Raw genomic sequence first — 23,878 nt, 5'->3', positions numbered from 1 at the left:
CGTCGGAGCGGAAAGTGAAGGGCAAGAAAAACAAGCAAGTCTGGAGAAGAGGAAACTTCTCTGACAAGCAATCTTTTGCATTGACCTTCTTCGCTGCTCGGTAAATTAGTCCTGGTCGATTGACATTGACGTTTGTTCCATCTAACAGTTCTTAGAGCTGTTGCAGCCCAAAACCTGCATCCTCTGATGCCGTCAAGCCGTCCCTTCTATTTCTGACCAACCCACCCCACGATGTCGTTTCACGTACCTTACGAGTCCAGTCCACCTGAGACTCCAGAGAAAGATCGATCTCGCAGTCTCTGGAGCAATATATCTACCACTCCTGCCGGCCCTCCGCCATCCAGTGCAGGCTCATTCATACCGCATTCTACATCAAACATCAATGGCGGCTCACGCATCAACTCCTTCTCCACAAACGATAGCGCATTCTCCACAAATCAGAATTCCTTTTCGAGGAACGAATTCTCCAACTCAGTCTTCACCAAATCCGGTAACATCAATACAAATGACAGCATCTTTGGCTCATCCTTTGGATCGATGGATTTTGCCATGCCCAAGCAGACTAAAGCTCCTTCCACTAAACCTACAGCTAAATCTAGTCTTCGCTTCGGTGTGCCAAATGGAGGTGGGTTTGGGGATTCGATGGATTTCGGACAGTCCAATGGGTTTGCGTCGTCGCAAATGAGCGATTTCAACGAAGAGCAGGAAACCGAGTTAGAACCGGAGGAAGAGGAGGTGCAAACCGAAGAGGAAACGGACATGAGCAGCCAGGATCGACCCAAGAGTTTCAACTTCTTAGACTCGGCTTTCGGAAATCCTTTCGGGTCCCAGCCCTCCATGGGTGCACAGCGCAAACCGATCTATTCGAATCCAAACGATGCCAAGCGACCTAAGCTTGACGAGCACTGGAAGCAGCAGTCACCCATTCGCAAGACCAACCTGGCCCCTAAGAAGCCGTCTGCGATGCCATCCATTCTTCATAACCTTGCTGCCAGATCCCGCATTGCCCTTGTTAAAGAGCCAAGTGAGATGATTCTCAAAACGGAGGATGCTCTTGGGAATCTCTCCGACGAGCTCAAAGCCGCGGAATTCAAACATGTCGATTTCGATGCTGTACTGGCTAAGGTATCAAAGGAATTGGCAGACAGTTGGCAAGCTTGCGCCGATGAAAGTGGCGTTGACCGACCCTATGGTGCCCACACTGGTATTGGGCCCGGAGAGCAGGCTCCTGATCTTGCGAAAGCTACCTTCTTGGCTTCCTTGCTGCTGGAACTTCATCATCCTCCTCGTGAAGCAGCCTCGACAGCCAACATTAATCCCATGCGCACAGGGGCCGCTGGTATGGTAAAGGCGATGACGAGACTCCCCGCTCCCAAGCCTCTGCCCCAAGTTTTGCTTGACTGGCTCAGTGGAAATCACGCTTCGCAGACCAAGGATCTCCAAGCATTGAAATATGTGGAACCGAACCCCACCGCATCTTCAAACTTCTGGGATATCATCATTGCTTCTGTGCTGCGTGGTCGTCTGACGGATGCCGCCGATGTTCTCCGCTCCGCAGACTTCAACTACGCCCGATCAGCAATGGAGGATGGACTCCCACAGCCTGGGTATCGCGGTGCACAGCTACAGAACATCCAGCGCTGCGTCAACAAGGCTCTTCAAATTCTTGAATCATGCCCTGGAGACTGGGAGATCACCGGCCTTGATTGGTCTCAGTACCGTAAACGAGTTCTTTCGGCCGTGACTGATCTGGAGGAATTCGCCGAGGGAGAGGAGAGGGATGAGTCGATTGTCCCGCTTCCAGAAAATCGCTTCCAGGCTGTCAACTTTGGATTGTCCACTTTCGGCCCAACCACTGCTAACAAGAACCCAATTTCATTCGCGCAATCCGCTCGCATGGCAGAAAGCCGTGTCCCATGGTCAATTTACCAGAGCTTAAGGTCAATCTACCGAATTCTTCTGGGCGACCCATCTGCCATCAAGGGCAAGTCTCAAGACTGGGTGGAGGCGACCATTGCATTGACGGCATGGTGGGATGGTGAGGATGACACTGGTTCTACCATGGACTTTGGCGCCACCTCATCCAGCGACAACTTCCAAGATTTCTTGCGCTCGCGCGGTCCAAGGAACCACGTTCGCGCTGTTGATCGCAATATGCGTGGCGCCTACCTCGACCGCCTCGAACTAGCCCTGAGCCATACCACCACCGATGGGTCTGATAACGCTGATTTCAGACCCAATACTCTTAGCAGCATGGAGGTCGGTCTCGCGTCTGTCTTCGAAGGCAACGTGCAAGGCGTATTGGAATTAGTGCAATCATGGTCACTTTGCGTGGCTGCCGCTGTCGCAGAAGTTGCCAGCCTAGGAGGTTGGTTTGAGTCCGGAAGCAGTCAAAAGACCCTACCTGGTTTGTCAGAGAATGATCTCATGGTCCTTTCGTACGGGCAAGATAACAAGTCCCCGGCCCGCCATTTACACAAGGATGATATTCTCCAGAATTACGCACTCGGCCTATATGACCGACCCGTTATCGAGAACGAGCACAGCTCTCGTGAAGGCTGGGAGCTGGCTATTGAGGTCCTGAGCCGGTTCGACGACGCGATTAAGATGAAGAAGGCTGTGACCGAGATTGTGGATAAGCTTCCTTTGGAAAGCCCTGAGCAGTTGGATAAACTAGTGGTCCTTTGTTCAGAACTTGAGCTGGAGGACCAAGGGCGTCGAGTATCTGAGGTGAGTGGTAGAAGGGAGTTACTCTTGATTATCTGACCCAATGCTTACTTATTGACAGCGATTCGGCGACATGTTGACCTCGAAATCCGAAAACTTTGGCTTGGCCCTCGTCTGCTATGCTCGTGCCCAGAACCGACGCAAGGTCAAGTCAGTTGTCGACCTCTTGATTTCCTACAGTTTGGTACAATCACGAGCGTACCCTGCGACGGCTGATCTCGATGAACAGCTGCGCTCTTTGATGAAGGAACCCAAAGCATGCCTGTCTTCCATTGCACAAGTCGACGAAGAAGCTGCTCGAATTCTTCAGTTCTATCTCAGTGGTTACGCGACTCTGCGCCGATTCTACGAGATTCGCGACGAGGAAATTGAACTGCAAGAGGGCCAGCAGCCACGGTACAAGCCGTTGGCTCGGCGACGCGCCGCTGCGCAAGCTCTTGCGGCTGTCATTGGGAGTGCGGCGGATAATATCTACGGAGGTCTCTACGACCCAGATCGTGATTCCGCTGTGCAGGTGGATGGACTACTGGCTCTGCTGGGTGAAGCCTGTGTGTTTGTCAACCGTAAGTCTCCCAATCCAACCCCCATCGGTACTCTGCTCCAACACTAACCCTCCAACCAGAACCCACTCCAGTCCTCACCGTCTCCCAACAGTTCACCATCTTATCCGCCATCGAGGACTTGGAAACCGTCACCCCACGTGTGTATGCACAGTGCGAGGAATGTTTCCGCTCCACCCTTCTAGAATCCCAATCATCCACCGGGGGATCCGACGGGCTTCCCTCCCCCCGCTCGCTATTGAAGAAATCCGTGTCCAATTTCTCCTCCAGCTTCGCGTTCATCGGCAACGACATGCTTGAGTCAGCGCGCACCCGCTCCCGGTCTGGATCCGGCCCTACCTCTGCAGGCAGCTCAGGCGTCCTGGTGCCTGCTCCCGGTGACAAAGCCAGCGCCGATCGAGGATGGGATTGGCGAGTCGGACTTCCCGAGACTGCCAAGGGCGAGGATATCCTACGGATGCTTCGACTGGGATTGGCACGTGGATTGAGTCAGGGGGCAATGGGATCGATCTGAAGTTACGGCGTTCGAGTAAGAGGGAGGCCTAGTTGTGAAAATGGTGTTTTTTTTTAATCCGGGAATTGAATTCGGGTATTGAATTTAGCTTAGCACTACTTGCACACACACACACAACAATTACCTGTTCATCTGCTTTGTCTTTGTGACTGGCGCTGTACGATATCAGACTACTATGCCACTTAATCTTAGTCCCAGGTTATGATCGTTCTTCTCTTTTCTTCCGGGTCCATCAAGTCCGATAGCATTGATCTCGCTTATTACTCTCTTCCATATTCCCCCAAACAAATGCTTCCAACTATGTCGCGCCTAATTGTGCCTTGGTAGTTATGGGTAGGAGAGGGAGGGCCAAGACGAGGTGTGATAGGGTCGATTACGCCGTTGGGTGCCAGCGCGTGATCCGAGTGGACAAGTGCGTGCATAAAGTGGTGCTGAGGAGGCCTTCCCCAAGGCCCTCAGCATGCAGATCGTCTACTTCGTACGGAGTTGTAGAAAATATCATTAGCGTCAAGCTAACAAAACCGGTTCTTCATGGAGTACCGGATTGTTAGGTATTTTCCATCTGTCGACTGTCCGGTCTTTGTCGCATAGTCTGGCATATTCGAGATATTTTTTTTTTTCATAGACACATCTTCCCTTTAAGACGATTAGAATAGCAAAATCGTAGCCCCGTACGGAGTAAATGTCAAAAGGACGCACCGTTGGGTAACTCGGTCAGTCATAGCGTCAGCAGCTGAATGCGGGCGCCTAATCTCATCGTTCTCATTTCAATGCCGCCTTGGAACCAAGAATAACATTGTCGATGTAATAGCATAGAGTATCAGATCATTCGTCGCCCTATACCTCTTGAGTCGAAGTGACAGGGCTGTGTTAAGAGGCTCTCTGAGTCAACACGCCCGATATCCACTATGTCGCGATCGACGTCAGCCAGTAGGGTGAATTCTTGATCCGATCCGAACATTCGTAGATTGGACTGCACAGCCTGTGGCTCACCGACTCACTGTATATTGAACTACTCGTGGGGTGGGCGTCTTCACTATGGGTTCACCGTCTTCGACACTCTAGGGAGATCAGAGTGAGACGGAGTCGGGAACATGGCCAGCTGAGAGATGGGACTGGACTGGTCCGTTGTGTATCTCTTTCTGGCATAAAAAGGGATAAAAATGGAAGACCGAGAAAACATTCACATCGATTTCTCCAATTGGGCGCGCCCCATTAGGTTTCTGCCTGGGGTTACCCATAGGGCTGAGGGATCTACATCACTTCCAGGATAGCCTGAGATCCTTCTATACTCTATATAACGAACCTCTCTATACACATTTGTCCAGTCCTTTCCTCTTGCATGTTCATGGTCATTCTTTCCGACAGCGTGTCGTTCTATTGCATTATTTGGCGACTTTCTACTCTTTCTGTTCAATCGGCTGGTTCGGCTGCCTTTCTTTCGACTATACCCCATCAATCCCACTACCCCGATCCCTCTCCAAGACGATGTGTTACAAAGTCGTCGAACGTTACTCTGTCTGCAAATGTCTCTACTTCGAGCACTCGATCGACCCATGCTCTGCTTATGGACAGCGTGGTCATGAAGTACAAGAAAAGACCGTGCTTGTGGGTTATACCTGTGACCGACACTCCAGATTTGGTATATCGACTGCTTCGCCTGGTGCGAGTCAATGGTCGGATTCTGGGTATGGGAGTCTGGATCTGAGTCGGCGCCAGGATGAAGAGGACAGTGTGGGGGAATATTGGTAGATTGGGGGGGATAGCCGTGTATCATGGCTGTGCCATAGATTCAGAGGGATTGTCTGGATGTGTTTTCTGTTTTCCACGCTGTTTTTTTTTTTCCCTCTTTGAATTGTCGAGGGGAGTTTCTTCGGAGATTTATTGTCGACACTGGGTGTTGGTGATTCCCGATGCCGGAGAATTGTGGGTCCTTGGCTCTACGCTCTTTTTTTTCTTTGCGTTTCATTGCGTTGGCTTTGGCAATGCTGTGGTTGCTCCTAGAGAGCGGACTACTTTGTGGATCATTGATTGATTCCATCTGCTTTTTTTTTCAAGGTATTGAGTACCATTGAAACGCCCAATAAGAGATGCGAGTCCACGTCTGGAACGGTGCAGGGCGAGCGTGCGAGAATGGCTGACGAAGATATATGTGAGATTATGCGATATTTGAGAGTATGCTGTACGAGTCACACGCCATGATGGTTCAGAGATATAATGCATTGTGGGCGTTTCTTTTGTCTTTGAACGTGTCGGTCGCTATATTTCCTGAATTCCAATTGGCAATGAGGACTGGTTCCTCTTGTTGATAATCCATTGCATTCATTATTTTCCCTCATTTATTGAAAAGCCGCCAAAGTTGCCGGGGCAGTTGAAAGAAATCCCAGCCATCTTGGATGTAAAGGTGCTTCGAACCGCGATAGGATCAAGGTAATCTGGCGGTGCGAGAGTGGGCTAGAGACCGATTCGCTGAATCCTGCGAATGATACTAAATACTACGTTAACTTAAGATCTCCATCAACGTTTGTCTGGTCACTCACAGCTGAGTAGTCTTGGTAAAGTCCAGATTCTCGCAAAATGGTCCAGTTGAAGACGCAGGACAGTTTGATCGTGGTCGATATTTGACAAAATTTCAGGCGACGCCGTTCCCGACTTCATATGCAGATCGAGGAATATGAGAGCAGTGAAGATGATGAAACAAATTGCTGGATCCACTTGTATACAGAAGGAGCTATTCCATTGCCCTGCAATATGGGCAATATCCTGGCAGGTCTCGAGAACTTGTTGCCAGCTCGCCATCCATCCGTCATCTTGTGTTCGACTACAGGCCACAATTGATGAGAGCAGCCTTGCCATCCGGAGATGGAAGACAGTGATTAGCCTTGCGTGGTGGTCAAGGGGGATTCATTTGTGAATGCATTGCGTCCGGGATTGAACCAGCCATGCGGAAGTGCCAGACAAAGCGCCGAAAGATGACGCTCAAATTTAACGAGATGCGTGGCTATCTCCTCCTGAGGTCTCAATAAACGAATCCCTGCGACAAGTCCAGCTTGACGCATCGCGGAAATGGAGATGATGTGAATGTTCTTCATCCGTGTCTCTAGATTGGAGATGATTGTCGGGAGAAGTTTCCACAGGTGTTCGGAGTCGGCTGGCAGATAAAGTGTCATGGGACTAGATTCGCCGTTTGGCTCACACGCGTCAAGCAGAAGAGATGTGTTGACAAAGCTGTTGTCGATGAGATATGGTGTGCCGGAAGAGAGATTGGAGTATGAATCGAGACGGTAGATACACCACCACACTGAACGCCATTCTTCAATATCATCCTTGCTGAGACATCCCCAGTCCGGACACATTGCTCGGAGAGGCTCAAGGCGATCGAGTCCAATCCGATAAGCCATGCGTGTCAGTCTCCCTATCCGCATCCATGATTGGTGGCCTGGGAATTGGTGAAAATCGTAGAGTGCTAGCATGCAGGCTTTGCGGAACTGGTCAAGGGAGGGAGAATCGCCGACGATGTCATCCTCGAGTAAACTGGAGCCCAGCAGTAAGTCGATTCGAGCATTGAGGACACATTCTTCGGGGAAAAGCTTATATCCTATAAGTTTTGCCGTTATTGTGACCATCACAGAGATGAGTCCTTCGTTGCACAATGAGTTTCGATATTTATCGAGAAAGTTCGCCTTCGAGAATATGGGATTTGCATCTTGGGCGATTTCAAAATATTGATCAAGCCTATGCATCAACTGTCTCAGCACAACGCATATCGAAAAGATAAAGGGGCCATACAAATATTCCTCTTGCTGTTTAGAAATTTCATACTGGGCAGGGGATTGACCATTGTCACTTGTTTGGGGAGATGGTTCGGAGATTGGCCTTGTACAGGGCCCTAGAAACGGCTGGCCTAGTGGTCGCTGGTCTAGACCGGAAGCTTGGCGTGCGGCATGAGGCTCTCTGCCTTCAATTGACGCGCACAGAATTGTCAGTACACGATGCTTGATCCACCCGCGCATGGATTGAAGACGGAATGGTCTCAGAGTCTGTTACCAGGACATTTTTGTGACTGCGAAGATCTTAAATTTGGACGTGAGCCACGCGGTGGACCAGGTTTACGTCGTTTAGATGAGTACGTGCAAGTTTCTCCTCGCTGGAAGCAACGAGAGCAGGTTGGTCGTTCTTGATCGCCTGTACTTAGATAAAAGGTTTAGCCAACGAACTCCCGTGAATAGCTTCTCATCGCTCATGTAAGATTGGAGGTAACATGCATTTCGCCTTTTTACTATGAAAGCATCAGTATCCACACAAAGTGATAACGAAAGAGGGCATACCGGATGCAACTATCACAGACTCGCGTGGACTCTCCGGTCGTGGCCCGGCTTTCAAGTTGCCGGCCCGGATGAGGGGATTCTTGAATTGCAGCAGCTAGTCTCGACTGATTCATCACTATTTTCGAAAAAAAAAAAAAAAAAAAAAAAAAAAAAAAAAAAGTCGACGAAAGACACACCGGCCGAGGAGGCAGCGGAGGAACTGCAGCATGATATCCCGGCGCTAGTCCTAATTGGGAATAACGGATACTCCGAAGTATAAAAGTTTCTTTCCTCTGGACTTCCCGTTCCAATATAAATTCAAAAGAATAATAGTCAACATACTAGTAAATAGTCCCAAGCCATGTGAATAGCAGACCTGTAACTCGATATTGGAGGAACCCGGGAAAATGAGCCGGGTGGGGGCCCTCCATGTACACTCCAAACCCCACGATTGCACTGTACCTGATACGATAGACTGAAGATTATTGGAGAAAAGGCCGAAAGGCGAGATGGGGGGTGTGCCCAAAAAGCAATTTGATTAGAAATCATCTCTCGGAGTTATCGTCAGTTAACTCAGCCTGGCCTAGTGGCATGTATGCCTACGTCGTATACGGAGTACTGGGTAATAAGCTGACAAACTGACCTCGTCAGGCTAGGGATCTGCAGATATTTAACTTATTCCATTTCCCGTTTCCTCCAGCTTCGGTAGAAGGCTGATATTATCTCGCACGGCAGAGGCAGTCCCACGATACGCATAACATGGGGAGTGACTTCAAGGTCATTGTGGTAGGCGCCGGCCCAATAGGGCTATTCACCGCCCATGCGCTCCATCGTGCCGATATTGACTTTGTGGTACTCGAGCGCAAAGCTACTATTGTCCAAGAGGAAGGGGCTAGTCTTGTGGTACATCCGACTACCTTAAGAGTCATGCACCAACTTGGCCTTTTGGAGTCATTGCTGGACATAGGAGTAGAGTTAGAAACTCACATGTCACTTACCAAAGACGGACATGTGTTTCATGAAAGCCCAAGATATAGGACAATTCGAGAGAAGTGAGTCGCCATACCAACTTCCATGTGCTTCCGGCTGATATTTCTGAAACAGTCACGGATATGCCCCTCTTGTCTTCGATCGCTCCGAGCTGGTGAGAACAGTGTACAATATGTTACCTGACATCGAAAAAGAGAAGGTTTTGGCCAACAAGCAGTTGAGCGATATCGAGACACGGGATGACGGGGTAAAAGTGACATGCGCCGACGGCAGTGTCTATCACGGTTCAATAGTGATAGGCGCAGACGGTGTTCACAGCAAAACCCGACATTTGATGCGAGAAATAGCTTTGAAAGACGATCCACTGCGGGACTGGGATCCGGAAGAACCCTTCACAGCAACGTTCCGGCTCTTATACGGCTCATTTCCCACACGGTCACCTCCCGGTGAAGGGAACGACACCCAGTCATCGGGCAAGTCGATCTCGTATTTCAGCGGGCCGAGGCGCAGCTGGTTTTTCCTCAGCGAAAAATTGCCAAAGCCAACCAGCGAGCGAAATCGTTACACCGAGAATGACATTAATGCCATCGCTGCCGAGATTGCAGATTATCCATTGAACCGCACGGTCAAGGTCAAAGATGTCTGGCCGAACATGTTAGCCAAAGGCATGACGGATCTCCAGGAAGGAATCGCAAAGCACTGGAGCCTGGGCAGGATTGTTCTCGTGGGCGATTCTTGTCATAAGTTCACAGTTCATATGGGACTTGGGTTTAACAATGGTGTTCAGGATGTTGTGGTATTGTGTAACCGTCTACGACATGCGGTTCATAGGGCTCCGGGTAGAAACCCAGATGCATCCGCTCTTACACATGTGTTTGAAGACTATGAAAGGGTTCGAAAGAGCCCGGAATGCTCACTCGTTGCGGATTTGACGAACTCGGGAGTCGAGACTCGTATGTACACTTGGTACAGCGCCCTTCACTGGTTCTTTGCCCGATATATTATTGTCCATTCATTTGTTGAGAGTCTGGGACTTCGATATTTGTTTTCACCTGGGTTTCAGAAAGCACAGGTGTTGGACTATGTTGAGGGATCGGAGCGGATAAATGGGAGATTGCCTTGGCTACATCCGATGAGAGCTTCTGCATTGTGATATACTACTACCTAAATTGATTTGTTCCAAGAATTTCTTCTAGATAGAGACTAACATTTTGGCTTTGAGATACTCGTATATCAATAGTAATATAGTGCTATACATGGGAAGATGTCCATGACGGCATCGACAGTATTATATTATGAATGGCGAGTACGTCTTGCAGGTAGACCAACCCCTCAAAGGCATATTATACCTATCACAAGATCGCTGAAACGGGCGAGCTGCCTGGAAATGCCCTTGCTATGGGCAACCCGTTTTGGTTATCTGTGGGATGTATTCCTATGCTCAACGGAAACATCTACTGTTTGGATGATGTCGGCGAGATTGTGAATGAAAAAGACCAGCAGACACCACATGTGTAGGAAAAAAATGAATCTCTATCCTTCGGAGACCGTTGATCAGCGAAATCGAGGTCCACTGACTCTGACAGCTCGGGCTCCTTCTCCGGATCTCCTTATCTCCGTATATCCGTATATCCTACTTTCCGAATCCTCCGAGCCTCCGAATTCCTTAGGAGACGGGATTGATATATTTAGTTGTCCGGATGTAATAGGGCGTGTGGGATGAGCGCCACAAAGCCAACTACGTATGCCATCCCGCCTAGTGCGCACAAAAATGGGAGCCTAACGGATCGCCAAGTTTTCCGTTCTCTATAAATGACCATGTCAAATTCCTCCACAGTGTTGCAAACAGCCTTCAGGCCACGGATGCCCTCGGAGAACTGTAATCTCTTGAGGAGATTGAACTTCCTAACACTGTAAAGAAGGAGCTTGAGGAGTCTATACGCTCAACTTATCATCCAATCAACGGTGCCTGGGTGCGGCTAGGCAGGGTTTCCAATAGCTCTCGGCACTCCAGGAAGCCGATCCTTGCATTTATAGAGCGACATTCAGCTCAGATAATTGCAAAGACATTACTAGGTATCCCTATTTTTGTACATAGTCACTTGATTCCCTACGATTAATCTTCGTTTTGTCAAGCGACATTATGCAATGCTGCTCAGTCTTTCCCACACCGCATGAGCCAGATGGCAAATAACGTGGGCGATTTCTCTATTCCAGCAAAAGATCAAGTCAAGCTGCCTCACTTTTCAAGAGAATTCTGAAAGTTATACTCGCCAGCGCAGAATTTCGAGATCTTGTTATACAGTCCGCCAGACTTATTCCGCAATCAAAAGACAAAGTCGTTCATTTGGAGCTTGGCCAATTACCGACTTTGCACGTTCCCTCTTAAGTGAGCGGAGGAAAAGGAGAGAGAGGAAGATAAGCAAGCTATATAACTAGATAGGCTACTCGGCAGTCCTAGCAAATAAGCTTGAGTAATCACACCCCTTCATGTAACAATAGTCAGTCACCGTCTGCCGTGTGTCATGTGTAATACTCTCACATATAAATTAGCAACTAATAGCTCTTGATAAACATCAGTTCAATTGGCCGCAAATTCAATCTCTTGAATTCGGAATCTAGAGGTCGACCCAAATCTTGGTAATATTCACATTCGCAGGTCGCAACGGATACACGACTTCCCCTTCCTCGTTCTTTTCTTCGAATGTCGTTGTGTGAATTTGCGAAATGATAGTTCCCTTAAAGGGCGCCGGTGGTTTTGACCACACCTTTTGCACAGCCTCAGAAACACTCTCAATCTGGATACCCCGGTATCCTTCAGCTGCTGAACGTCTCATCATCTCTTCAGCCAGCAGTCTCATAAGTCCACGGCCAGAATGAGATTGGAGCGTGTTGGTTGCGTTGCGCATAAGTACCTGTCCGCGGGCTGTGGGTTTCCATGATGCAGGATCGCGCTGGTCTCGCTCCTCGAGGGCATGATAGAGCGTTCCGAACAAGGGCAGTGCTGCTACCAGAGGTTCTATCTGAGACATGTCTAGCGCGTCAATGCCATCGTAGGCCATGGCGATCGAGACTAGTGGGAAGTCCATTTGGTCTGCAAGCTCACTTTCGGTTGCATTCTCGTCATCCAGGTTCCAGTACAGCTTGCCACCTGTGGCTGCAGATTCGGGTCGTTTAAACTGATATTCTTTATCGAAGATACCGAGTGACTTTCCTGAATCGATCTGATGTTTAATTAAATAGTGCGAGCGTTGGAATGTCTCATAGGCCCGGTGGGTTTTGTTCTCAGGATAAACAACTGGCCAGAGCGGGGAGTGGAATAGATTTGTTTGAATGCAAATTGCTCGAGCCCATTCCTCATGTTCTGGTCCAAGAACACGAATTTCGTACTGTGGTGGAAGAGATGGAGTCATTTCGATCAAACTATGCAGGATATAAGAGGAAAAGTGAAGATGCAAAGGGGATAGGAGAAAGCTATTAATACGCGAATTCCCAGGTAGTGCAATGCGTCCACGTGTCTCTACTAGTGCTTACCTAATTTTCCTGCAACGTAACCATTCCTCTCATGCAAGGATATAGCTAAATTGGTCTTACAATCTAATTCGGTTGCCAGGTTTGGGCTGGTAGGAAGTGGAGGGTAATTTGCGGGTCTATCTCAGCCGCATTATCTCAGCCGCATTAGGCCTTTAGGCAGAGACGCAGATACCATCGGCAGCCAAGAACTTGAATAGAAATAAAACCTCAAACATTGTAGACAAACTTCTTCCCATATCTACGAGACTACAAGACCATCAAGATGTCCGAAGTCCCAGAGAGCCGACCTATCAAATTCACGATCACCCATCATCGCCAGCAACAACACTCCCATGAGGCATTCATGAACTGGATGATTGAGAAGCACCTACCTCTTGCCATGCCCGTCTTCAAGAAATACGGAGTCCTTGAATACTCGCTCGTAGGTGGATAATCAGACCATCATCTACTATGCAACTGTGACTGATTACTGATATCTAGTTCGTTACACCCCCTTCTATGAATAACGCATTGAGGCAAGAGATTGGACAGGTTCGACCGAGCTGGGAGTTCGCCGACTTCGACTGCTTCATCGAATACACACTTCCCGATGTGGATACCATCAAGAAAGTCATGTCGGACCCAGATTGGCAGGTAGCAGTCAAGGACCAGGGTGACTGGGTTCAGGTCCCGAAGGCTTTGGTTTCTGTGGGATACTCTACCCCGTATGTGATTAACGGGGAGCCTGTAAACTTGCCAAAGTGACTAGGCGTAGTTCCAGGAGTAAAGTTCAGGCATAACATGCGTGGATTGCAACCAAGGCCACGAGAACATGTCTAATAGATCAAGTTTGAGTGTAATTCCACTCATTCGCTCATTCCAGCCTTATTGATGATGAACAATGTACTTCACTTCTCTTTGAGAAGACATTGCGCGAAACACTTACCACTCGATCGAGTCTTATGACCTGGAGCACAGATCAATATCCTGCCTTTGAAATTCCATGGAACGTGGTGAGGCAAAAAGGCGTCGGGGTGTCCAGCTAATCTATATAATCCATGTCGGAATATTCATTTGTTTCTTGTTCCCTATATTCACATTCACGGTAAGAAAGAGTTCGGAGCATTGATGATACTTCATGTGAGTCTCGATGCCTCTCACAACTTGATAGGTCGCAGCTTGCCACAATTTCCCTTCTCCGGTCTCGCCTATAATTGTTTCTAATCTGACGCTTTGGGTTTCTCAGTGGCCCAAGCCCATGCCATCCCACACAATTGGTATGGTTCCGCGCTTATCGGATTTTGGGTATCTAAATTGAAAGAAACAGGTGCCCCCTACCTCGTATTGACTTGGCTCACCATAGTCAATATGATAGTATTGGGGTGAATTGGTCACCTATCTCAATCCAAGCTAGTGGGGCCTTAAGTTAGCCAAGCCAGGCTCTCAGAGGCTGTCGAGCTGATCCAGGATCGAACAAGAATATAACCAATATGGATAGTTTCCGTATTGGGGTAAATGGGCCCTAGGCTTGGCGTTTGAATCCCTCATGTTGTGTGATTCAGGACAAGATAACTATACCGGCATTTGAGCTGATCCCGTTCTGATTGATTTGGATCATCAGGCGATAATGCTGTCGGTAGATTATATACCGAATTTGCTTAATTTTGGATCAGATATTCATTTCAGGAAACGTCCGTGTTCTCTAGGATCCGGGTTATGAACTCATGGCATAGGTGCGAGACATATCTTGGACTCACCACTGCGACAGATAAGACTTGTGGGGCAGATGCGGAATAAAAAGCGGCCCGTAACGGAAGGTATTTTACACAGAAATACCCTGAAAAGGCTTAGAAGTAGATCAAAAAGGATATCCTGTAGGTATTAAAGCTCCGACGGTAAGCAAAAGCCCCTTCCACAGCTGAGCGTTGAGGGAGGGCATCTGAGTTGTTATAACGATTTCGATAAATTACTTGATATGCGATCATGTGACTTTCATTACAATACGTCGCGTTGCTGGTGGAAATGCCAATGTAGAAAAGCATGTGAAGGAATTTGCATCACATGCTAATAACTCCAAGCATATAAAAACGAATCATATCCATATGAAAATATCTTCACGGTGTGAAATTGCCAATACCTTGCTCATCGAGTTATGTAGAGAACCCTGGAAGGTCCACTGAGACCTTATCGCATGTCACGGGGTCGTGTTCTTTTCCCGTGGTCCAGTTTCCGCCATATCTGGAGGTTAATTTAACTACTCATCACTTGTGCATTTGATTCATAGCATTCGCTCAACACACATTCTAGCAACTATGCTTACCACTCACTGGCTACCAGCTGCCCGGCTGAATATCAACCAAGCGCGAAATTTCTCCCTCCTTTCCACACATGCTTCATTTCCCGCGACCATGTATCGATACCAGCTGGCGCGTAAGGCCACACTTTATGACGTGACCCAAGATGAGACCCGCCACCGGAAGGATGCAATCACTGTGTCTAAGGATGGATTAGTTCACGCAGCGATCACGAAGTCAAGCCCTTGTCTGTAAACTCATATGTAACCCTCGTGCAATGGAGTCTAACTATCTCTATATCAGACTCCAATGGACCGATCTTCATGCCCAATTCGCGTCTTATGCAGCAAATGTTGCGCTTTGATTTCGAGCGGTACCTAGAAGAAATCGGCGACGGGAAGTCTGTTTTGGACCCCACGGTTTTCTGTGTTCCGCGAGGTATGATATTTATATCTTTCCTGTTCGCTTTTGAGTGAAAACAGAAGCTTATGAACTCAGGTACTCCCATTCCATCTGCTCTGGTACTGTGGAGAGAGGGCGTGTCTCGCTTTTCCCTGCAACCTTCAAGCCCTATGGAAATCGAAAGTGAGTTCCAAGCCAAGACACGGGTAGATTGGACTGGTATTGACGATTTATAGAGCTGAATGATGTGCTGAGCGAGTTCTATGAGAAATCTGCAACAGTTGTCGGTGCAGAGGAATGGATCGAAAAACATCCATACCGGGAGAGCTTTGCTGACCAAAACGAGAACGAATGGATGGAAGTGTAGATCTCCGGGGTCCTGAATCTTTTAAATGTACAATACGCTTAAAAATGCATAGCAAAGTATAACAGTGCATGAGTGCAGGTTTAGTACATACTGCTCTAATATATTTGATGGTTTGGATGCCAATATTATGGTCATACCAAAGGAAAGTACCCAAATCGGCAAATATACGTGCTCTACCGCGTAAACCAACCTTTCAGTCAGTCATGTATCTGATTGTCGACAAGCTTCGCAATATTGGAGAAGGAAGCCTGGTTTCAAGTTTGAAATTTAATCATTTGAAAAGTATTTGACATCAGGTAAAGAGAAGGGGATTCGTTCCAACGGATGGTAACTGAGCCATCGTTTTGTTGAATCTACTCCAGATTCACGGGGAATCTTTCCTCGATGAATGTCAGTCTCCGTCTTCCGAAGTTAGATCCATCACGACCGTAGATTGAAAGGGATGCCCGCAGGATACGATTAAGGAACTCAGCCTTAGCCTCCGACCACTCCACAAAACCAGAGTCACCTTTGCAGAGGCGGAGCAGTCTCTCAGGATTGTAAGTAACCCAGTCCTGACGATCAGTCATTCCGGTGAGGGGAGCCGGCATAGCACGTAGCGAGGCGCGGCGTTCAGCAAGGAATCTTCGGTAGTTATTGACATCAGCCTGTTGTGATTTCGTGGTTAGCCCAGAATGAGCGCGTGAGGGATTTGATTGCGAGTAAAGACATACATTTTGCTCTTCGCTAGTATCGTACCAATCAATAGCAGTCAACATATGGACGCGGCGATGGGTCATTTCAACATGCTCAAACCTGAGGCAGAGCTCCTTGGAGGCCTCACAAACAGCAAGATGAAAGCTTGAGTTCCAGTAAAAGGTTTCGTCGCGAGACCAAAACCTACTAGCCCACTCCAAAACTGTGCAGAGGTCGTAGACATCGCCTAGCATTCCCAAGGAGGGCTAGTATGCTTTGTTAGATTTCAAGGGTTTCTATGCACTTCGGGGTATGGGGATGAGATATAAGGTGCGTACGTACCGATTCGCAGGTAATCTTTCGATCTAGACACTGCCCACAAGATGCGTTATTAGCGATTTCGTTGACATCACAGTAGATTTCAAAGGGCCTGCTTTGCCGAGGGTCATAATTTGCGATACTGGTATGAAGGCAGCTCAGACACCAGTTCCGGAAGGGTAGCTCATCCATCTTGGACGGATGACGGATATGTAAGAAAGAAAAAACAAAACGCTTTTGACATAAATTTGGTTTCAAAATCTATCATCAGACTATTTTCTGGGGAAGGAGCGAACTAGATCCCGTCCGGATATGTCCTATATATCTTAAATAGATTATTGCACCTACTTAATTAGGTAGTGTAGATATCCACTACAATCTCGTCACCTACGGTGTAGATTGGCTGCCTATACTAGGCCGCTTATGCCGAGACAGCGAGGTCCTCTGGGGAGCTCCAGAGTCTCATCAGCTTCCAATCACTGTTCAAGACAAATATCCGTAGTGTCGGTGTGTCTATCAATATCCTAGCATATATGCAGGGTGTAGCCAAGATTGCTATTACCACCAAGCTGCTCGCCATATAGCATTTCCATGAGAACGCCTTAGTCAGTGACTACCAGGGCACCAGAATTTCCATTTCTTGCAAATTATTTACCACACAAACCAACCATAATACCACGATGAACCGCAGTTCTTTCCGAGTGTCCGTCAATCTCGAATTTCAAAGGCGTTGCGTCCTGAAGGCTGACGGCTATGTGGGCTAACAGAAGTGTGCAACGAATGTCTTCATTCGTTCGCATATCGAGATGTTGCAAATTCTATATCGGACAAGCATCACGCCTGATTCCATCCCAGCAGTGTACTAATGTTTTATATATTTTTTCAAGAGTTAGAGTACACTCATCATTAATTTAAGTTGGTTGGTTTGTCCAAGTAGAATCCCGACAGTAATTGGCAGCTGTTCACCCAGATATATATATACAACAGCCCATACCAAACGATACTGGTTTTTTGCCTAATCTAGGGGCTACATCTAGACTATAAGAGGATCTTCTGGTAAATTATGTAGTAAATTTTGAGAATTTGAAGTTAGAATTATCTAACAGTGTAAAGACCGATATTGGGATATATAATGTTAAATTGGTTTATATGGCATAAGAGTGGGTCACTATGCATCAACTAGCATCATTGGTCTAGTGGTAGAATTCGTCGTTGCCATCGACGAGGCCCGTGTTCGATTCACGGATGATGCACAACAATTTCTTTTTTGTATTTTTTGTATGCGGTTCCCCACTATTCCGCATGTCTTGCTCTTTTTTGGAGGGGTCATTAGACGGACGTTAGTTAATTAGTGGAATTGCCTAGAATTATCACCGAAGTGGTTTGTTGATTGTCTACCCGGATGCTCTATAAGGCAGTAACCAGTACCTACAAGAACACCATAAGATATTCAAACCATAGGGTCGACCAAACCCACGTATTTACATTACACTTGCTATTCCTGAACTACATCCCACTCTTTATAGGCTTAAAACCCGGGTGTTTGTTGGGTTAGGGGGGGCACATTGCTCGTAGGGCCTCAGAGATGCTAGTCCAGTCTCCCACGAGTGAATGAATCCTCGATTTTGTGTAGTCCTCTCCTAGAACTCTAAGTGACGTGTCTTCAATAAAGGTACCATTCCAGTCTCATTGGTGCATATCGTCACGACTCACAAACGTACGATAGCGGAGCCAGGGATGTAGACCATCGTGACAAGCATTGTTCAATGCCTAGCCCATTACCCCGTAGATTTGTATAGTGTACAACATAGATTAGACAAGAGACAGTACAGCCTTTGGCATGAAAGCCATAAATTGACCCAGGCACCCAGAGGCAATTGAACGAGATATGTGAAGAAATGATGTAAAGGGTGCAAACAGAGCAAACCGATAATCATATCGCGTTTCCAAGGTTCCCCCGCGGTTGCGCAAAAGGAAAAAAGAAAAGAAACAACCCGGCTAATTCCGCCTATTTATCTATCGGACTTTCGCTGCCACTGCTCGCGAATACATTTCCATTGACTCATACACCGGTTCCTCTGGTTAACCAACAAGATGGGCAAAGACATGTCCCCGCCACAGGGCATCACATCCCTGCTGGACACCGATCTGTACAAGCTGACGATGCAATGCGCGGTCCTCAAATACTTCCCGGATGTTCGTAAGTAGCAACCACCAAAGAATTGGGGATCTGGGGCTGATCTGGGCGCAGACGTGACCTACGGCTACACGAATAGGACCCCGCACATGAAACTGTACCGCGGGGCATACAAATGGCTTCTGGAGCAGATGGACAGTAAGGAATCTCGATGTCACATTCGCACAGCTCCTAGCTAATGCGCGCTTAGAACTGGCCGTTATTCGCGTCACCGCCGAAGAGCGCGAGTTCCTGCGCCAAAACTGCCCGTACCTCAATGATGAGTACCTCGCCTTCCTAGAGACCTTCCACCTCAGACCCTCCGAGCATATCAAGATCAAATTCGTTCCGGAACAAGATACCGGCAGTGATGACGATCAAGGAAATGTGGAGTACATTATCGACGGTCTCTGGCTCGACACCATCCTGTATGAGATTCCGCTGTTGGCGCTGACCAGCCAGGCATATTTCATGTTCAGCGACACGGACTGGGATCACGAAAACCAGGAAGAGAAGGCATACAAGAAGGGTTGTACTTTGCTTGAGAATGGCTGTGTGTTCTCTGAGTTCGGCTCGCGCCGTCGTCGCGACTATCATACCCAGGACCTGGTCATGAAGGGACTCTGCCGTGCGGCAGAGGAGGGAAAGAAGCAGGGTTGGCCCGGCGTGATGACCGGGACCAGCAATGTGCACTTTGCTATGAAATACAATAAGGGTGCTGTCGGTACCGTGGCACACGAATGGTACATGACCATTGCGGCCATCACGGACGATTACCAGAATGCCAATGAGTTGGCATTGAGTTACTGGCTTGGGTGTTTCGGGGAGGGGGTATGTACTTTTTTCATTTTCATGATTCCCAAGTGTCACAGACTAATTATAGAAACACAGGTCCTTGGAATCGCTCTCACTGACACCTTTGGCACCCCGGCTTTCCTGGATGCATTCCGAAAGCCCATCTCAGCACCTAATGAAAAGGACAAGATTACCCCGAGCACAATAACCTACGCTCAGAGCTACGCCGGTGTCCGCCAAGATTCAGGTGACCCAACATTATTCGTCAAGATGGTCCGGAAATTCTATGATAGCCAGGGTATTACCGACACCAAGACAATAGTGTTCTCGGACTCACTGGATATCGAGCACTGCCTGGAATACAAGGAAATTTCCGAAAAGGCAGGCTTTAAACCCACATTTGGTGTGGGAACATTCTTTACCAGTAAGTCAGAATTTGGCAATCCTATAACACACACCAAATGCTTACAAATCTCTAGATGATTTCATCAATAAATCAACGGGACAGAAATCCAAGCCTCTCAACATCGTTATCAAGATTGCCACCGCAAACGGTAGTCCCGCTGTTAAGCTCAGCGACAATATGGGCAAAAACATGGGCGATTCTGCCAAGGTCCAGGAAGTCAAGAAGAAGCTGGGTTACGTTGAGCACACGTGGGAAGAGGGTGACGAGAGTCGCCGTTGGACGAAGCAGGCATAAATTGTCTGTTCTTGACATACAATTTCCGGATTCTTAGAAGATTTGCTGAACATGAGCCATGATCATATTGATGCTGAGGCTATTGATGAATTTCACTAGACATAATGTGCCACCTCCATAGAGAATAAGAATACATGATATCCTTGAAGACCTTTCAACTCCGTCCTTTCGAAACAAGTCTCTCGAATGATGTACATTTGAGCAATGCGAGCTCACAAAGCTTCCATCTGCTCCTCCTCATACTCCGCATCTTCGTTCCCAGATTCATCCTCATCTTCTTTCTCCTCATTCTTCATAGCCTCCTCAACAGCTTTCAGAGTAGCTTGAACGAGGGCAATATCAAAGGAAACCTCAGCAGCAGACGCATACTCCCCTCTCCAGCACTTCTCCACAATAGGACTAGCGACATAGTCATTCTTCGGAAACTCCTCATTCATAAACCGGGCATTGATAACCTTTTCATCATCAATGCTATCCAATTCAGGAAAAACCTCATGTCCAGCAATAAGATGATAGATAGCCGATCCGACAGCAAAGAGATCAGTCCGGACACTCGCGAAATAAACATTCTCCCTCGGCATGTACGACTTCGAGCACTCCCGTGTCAATCCATCAAGCAGGGTTTCACCGGTCGTGCTGTCAACAACCAGACCCTGGAAATCGGCGAGGACGATGTCGAAGTTCTCGTCGAGGAGAACATTGTGCAGACAGATATCGCAGTGGATGACGCGATTGGAGTGTACATACGAGAGTGTGTCGACGAGCTGCTTGCACCATTCGAGGCGGCGATCGAGGGTCTCATGGGGGTGGTTCTTAATGTAGCTGCGGAGCGTGCCGTTGGGGTAGTACTTCAGGATGATACCGTCCTCGGCGAGGCCCTTTGATTCGACAATTCGGGGATGCACGCCTAGGATCTGGAGGATGCGGTTTTCGACTTTGATGCTTGTTAGATAGCCTAGGTCGTTGAAGTCGGAGGCGTATTTTAGGACCATTGCGTCGTTCAGTTTCCCAATGTGGCAGGAGCCACGTGAGATCACTTTTTCCACGCCGGGTGGGATGCGCTCGTTGGGGTCGGAGTGTTTGCGCCGGCGGACCTGGCGCATTCCACTGCCTATCATATTGGGCTTCTGGGGTTGTTTGTTAGTTTTTGTTTCATTGTTAGGGTATGTTGGCGCTCACAGTTGGGATAGGGAGACTCATTTTATCGTGCATAGATGCTGTTTCACAATAGATGATGACGCTTAATGCAAGGAATGGGTGGATGGAGAAGAATTTGTTGACGTGTATTACGGAGAAGAGATGGGTGGGATCATTCGAGTACGTGAAAGGACTAACAAACAGTATGTTGAGAGCATACGACGACTAAGCTGTTGTATAGACCGAAACCTCCTATACTAGGGAGTCCACACCATCCTACGTAGTATGTGACTGACTAGGGAATCTAGTTAAGTAGTTAACTTTCAGACGTTCAACGGGCTTTTAATCATGATCAGATATCAATGGGTTCTGCATGGTAGTCGATTCAATTGCTTAAACCGCTACCAGATCATAGTAGACTCTGAAAAGAAAGCCTCTACGAGTTTTATAAAGAAATATAAGGTGTTCCCTTAACACATCCTATTCTCTGACACAATCGGATTGTAGACGAGGCCTCTAAGACCACTAGATAATGTATAGGAAAGTCCATTTCGCAAATTATTCTCCCTTTCTCACCTTTATCTACCGTCTGTATACGTATAAAACTGGAAAAGGGGGAAGATTATTCTAAGAGATCTCAAATGAATATCTGAGAAGCTCGTCGAAAAGACCTCTGAAATAGACTCAGACTCGACAAGTCAGATGTGGCAGCCTCGCTCAACGTAGTTGGCCTGATCTAGCCAAGGTTTTCTGTAAATGATAATCTTTGACGAGTTAGAGGCTAGTGAGCCGCCATGGCATTGAAGGCTTGATTTCACTCGGATTCTCACGCTATGATTTACCACTCGCCGGAATAACGCTGGAAGAGCTAAGAAGTAGTCGCCTGAAGTTACCCTTGCATGATTAAGTACATGGCAATGGATGCTCTATGCTGTTCCAAGGGATAGAAATGGGCTCATGGTTGACAGGACGTTTTCAGTAAAAATGAAGCCTGTCGGGGAGGTGGAAACGAAGAATGATTGTAGCCAATCTTTGCAGCAGTGCCTGGTCAAATCCGAGCAGCAAATGCATCAGATAATCCTGCGTTTGAGTGGCACTAGCAACTGTCTCGACATTCATTGAAGGTGACCGTATGGAGATTGACAAGGAGGGTCAATGTTGCGAGCTTGATAGAGTTGATATTACCGAATCTCTCACATCGTGGTCTCATTTGGAGTTAAACAAGGCCGGAGCAGCTCATTTCAAGTCGAGGAAGTTCCGAAATACTGCCTCCATTACGCCGCGTCTAGCAAAGCCAAGAATAGGCACTTTTTGGTATTTATACACACAGGTAGGCCCAGGCATCAGAAGCACAGCTCTGACAGGCAGATCCTGTGCCGGGGATATAGAGGAGAAGGCTATGCAAAAGTTCATTAAACGCTACCCGTAACACGTAATGGAGGCAAACATCGTCAATGACGAACGAAGCTGAGCCGCAAAATCGAGGTCCATCGGATTCCTTTTCTAAATGACGTTGCAGATGTTACTCTTAGGCCAGATCTAGCGAATATATGCCCCAAAGCTCGATTGTGGGCCTCGAAGATGTGTATATCGCGGAGGAATCCTCGCATGTGATCCCGGGTTTCGACCATCTGGTCAAAGGCCTTCTTGGCCCCTCGGCCCAACGTAAACTGTAGATTCTCTCTCTAACTCTCGGAACTTGATGTAATTTTCGTCCCTTTCGATCTCCCGAATTCCTGCTTTCAAAGATTGAATCTCATCTTTGACAGCCATTGAGCTTGGATCTCGGACGCAAAGCTTTCGCCTCCAATGGTCCGCTGGGTCAACCCCAGAAGTGTGCCATCCCTGGATCTGTCGAACAAGGTTCGGGGCCAATCCAACCCCGCTTGGGCAAATACAAAGAAAAAAAGTGAGCATGCCAACCATAGGCTCTTTTTAGCCCACGGCCACATAATCGGGCATCCCTGAATGTCAACTTGCCTTGTGGATGAGGCTCGTGGAAGTTGATTTTTGGTTAACTTCCAGCTTAGTTGGTTGGAACTACCAGACAGAATCGTAGAGCTTTATAGCCCTAGCACTCTACACTGGACTTCCCCATAGACCTCAAGCTCTATGAAACCACAGAACGTTCCCACACTGTTGGTATTTTTGAGGGCAAGACTTTGGCTTATCCTCGAAGGTAGTTGGACAGCTCGATGATCAAGTTCCTCTTGGTGAAGGCCGGACACTCCGCAGGTACAGGCGATATAACAGTGATGATATTGATGAATCAAGTACCTGACCTTCGAACTCATGACCTGTTTTTGACCGTCTGTCTCATGGGAGATTTCGCTTATTGTGCCAAATATGCCACACGCTAGCTCTCCCCTATACTGGGCTTCATGTTCCAAAGGCTTACAGATA

General features: G+C 47.8%; 11 protein-coding genes across 11 annotated transcripts; 7 read left to right on the top strand and 4 right to left on the bottom strand.

The window, feature by feature from the left end:
- Window positions 1-231: 231 nt before the first annotated feature.
- Window positions 232-3,801, top strand: N7500_000103 (putative nuclear pore complex subunit Nup85; the record flags this gene model as incomplete). Its single annotated transcript, XM_056671249.1, has 3 exons — window positions 232-2,730; window positions 2,789-3,290; window positions 3,350-3,801. The coding sequence occupies 3 exons, from the start codon at window positions 232-234 to the stop codon at window positions 3,799-3,801; spliced, it is 3,453 nt and encodes a 1,150-aa protein (XP_056536822.1).
- A 1,488-nt stretch (window positions 3,802-5,289) lies between these two features.
- N7500_000102 (uncharacterized protein) lies at window positions 5,290-5,553 on the top strand (the record flags this gene model as incomplete). Its single annotated transcript, XM_056671248.1, has 1 exon — window positions 5,290-5,553. The coding sequence occupies one exon, from the start codon at window positions 5,290-5,292 to the stop codon at window positions 5,551-5,553; it is 264 nt and encodes an 87-aa protein (XP_056536821.1).
- A 1,124-nt stretch (window positions 5,554-6,677) lies between these two features.
- Window positions 6,678-7,814, bottom strand: N7500_000101 (fungal specific transcription factor domain-containing protein; the record flags this gene model as incomplete). Its single annotated transcript, XM_056671247.1, has 1 exon — window positions 6,678-7,814. The coding sequence occupies one exon, from the start codon at window positions 7,812-7,814 to the stop codon at window positions 6,678-6,680; it is 1,137 nt and encodes a 378-aa protein (XP_056536820.1).
- Window positions 7,815-8,867: 1,053 nt separating this feature from the next.
- N7500_000100 (FAD-dependent oxidoreductase) lies at window positions 8,868-10,251 on the top strand (the record flags this gene model as incomplete). The annotated part of the gene is made up of 2 exons (XM_056671246.1): window positions 8,868-9,160; window positions 9,213-10,251. The coding sequence occupies 2 exons, from the start codon at window positions 8,868-8,870 to the stop codon at window positions 10,249-10,251; spliced, it is 1,332 nt and encodes a 443-aa protein (XP_056536819.1).
- Window positions 10,252-10,362: 111 nt separating this feature from the next.
- On the top strand, window positions 10,363-10,616 carry N7500_000099 (uncharacterized protein; the record flags this gene model as incomplete). The annotated part of the gene is made up of 2 exons (XM_056671245.1): window positions 10,363-10,404; window positions 10,458-10,616. 2 exons carry the CDS (start codon window positions 10,363-10,365, stop codon window positions 10,614-10,616), a joined length of 201 nt encoding a protein of 66 aa, XP_056536818.1.
- A 1,100-nt stretch (window positions 10,617-11,716) lies between these two features.
- Window positions 11,717-12,511, bottom strand: N7500_000098 (uncharacterized protein; the record flags this gene model as incomplete). The annotated part of the gene is made up of 1 exon (XM_056671244.1): window positions 11,717-12,511. One exon carries the CDS (start codon window positions 12,509-12,511, stop codon window positions 11,717-11,719), a length of 795 nt encoding a protein of 264 aa, XP_056536817.1.
- Window positions 12,512-12,894: 383 nt separating this feature from the next.
- Window positions 12,895-13,376, top strand: N7500_000097 (EthD domain-containing protein; the record flags this gene model as incomplete). The annotated part of the gene is made up of 2 exons (XM_056671243.1): window positions 12,895-13,053; window positions 13,113-13,376. The coding sequence occupies 2 exons, from the start codon at window positions 12,895-12,897 to the stop codon at window positions 13,374-13,376; spliced, it is 423 nt and encodes a 140-aa protein (XP_056536816.1).
- A 1,547-nt stretch (window positions 13,377-14,923) lies between these two features.
- N7500_000096 (uncharacterized protein) lies at window positions 14,924-15,674 on the top strand (the record flags this gene model as incomplete). The annotated part of the gene is made up of 4 exons (XM_056671242.1): window positions 14,924-15,152; window positions 15,209-15,343; window positions 15,404-15,490; window positions 15,544-15,674. 4 exons carry the CDS (start codon window positions 14,924-14,926, stop codon window positions 15,672-15,674), a joined length of 582 nt encoding a protein of 193 aa, XP_056536815.1.
- A 353-nt stretch (window positions 15,675-16,027) lies between these two features.
- Window positions 16,028-16,859, bottom strand: N7500_000095 (uncharacterized protein; the record flags this gene model as incomplete). Its single annotated transcript, XM_056671241.1, has 3 exons — window positions 16,028-16,321; window positions 16,388-16,615; window positions 16,692-16,859. The coding sequence occupies 3 exons, from the start codon at window positions 16,857-16,859 to the stop codon at window positions 16,028-16,030; spliced, it is 690 nt and encodes a 229-aa protein (XP_056536814.1).
- A 1,902-nt stretch (window positions 16,860-18,761) lies between these two features.
- On the top strand, window positions 18,762-20,338 carry N7500_000094 (nicotinate phosphoribosyltransferase; the record flags this gene model as incomplete). The annotated part of the gene is made up of 5 exons (XM_056671240.1): window positions 18,762-18,867; window positions 18,919-19,002; window positions 19,055-19,674; window positions 19,735-20,062; window positions 20,118-20,338. The coding sequence occupies 5 exons, from the start codon at window positions 18,762-18,764 to the stop codon at window positions 20,336-20,338; spliced, it is 1,359 nt and encodes a 452-aa protein (XP_056536813.1).
- Window positions 20,339-20,550: 212 nt separating this feature from the next.
- Window positions 20,551-21,456, bottom strand: N7500_000093 (protein kinase family protein; the record flags this gene model as incomplete). The annotated part of the gene is made up of 1 exon (XM_056671239.1): window positions 20,551-21,456. One exon carries the CDS (start codon window positions 21,454-21,456, stop codon window positions 20,551-20,553), a length of 906 nt encoding a protein of 301 aa, XP_056536812.1.
- Between the last annotated feature and the right edge of the window lie 2,422 nt (window positions 21,457-23,878).

Source organism: Penicillium coprophilum, assembly GCF_028826855.1.
Source record: "Penicillium coprophilum strain IBT 35676 chromosome Unknown utg000001l_segment0_segment0, whole genome shotgun sequence".
Classification (NCBI taxonomy): Eukaryota; Fungi; Ascomycota; class Eurotiomycetes; order Eurotiales; family Aspergillaceae; genus Penicillium; species Penicillium coprophilum.
Note: the sequence above shows the minus strand (reverse complement) of the source record. Positions and strands in the feature narration are given on the sequence as shown.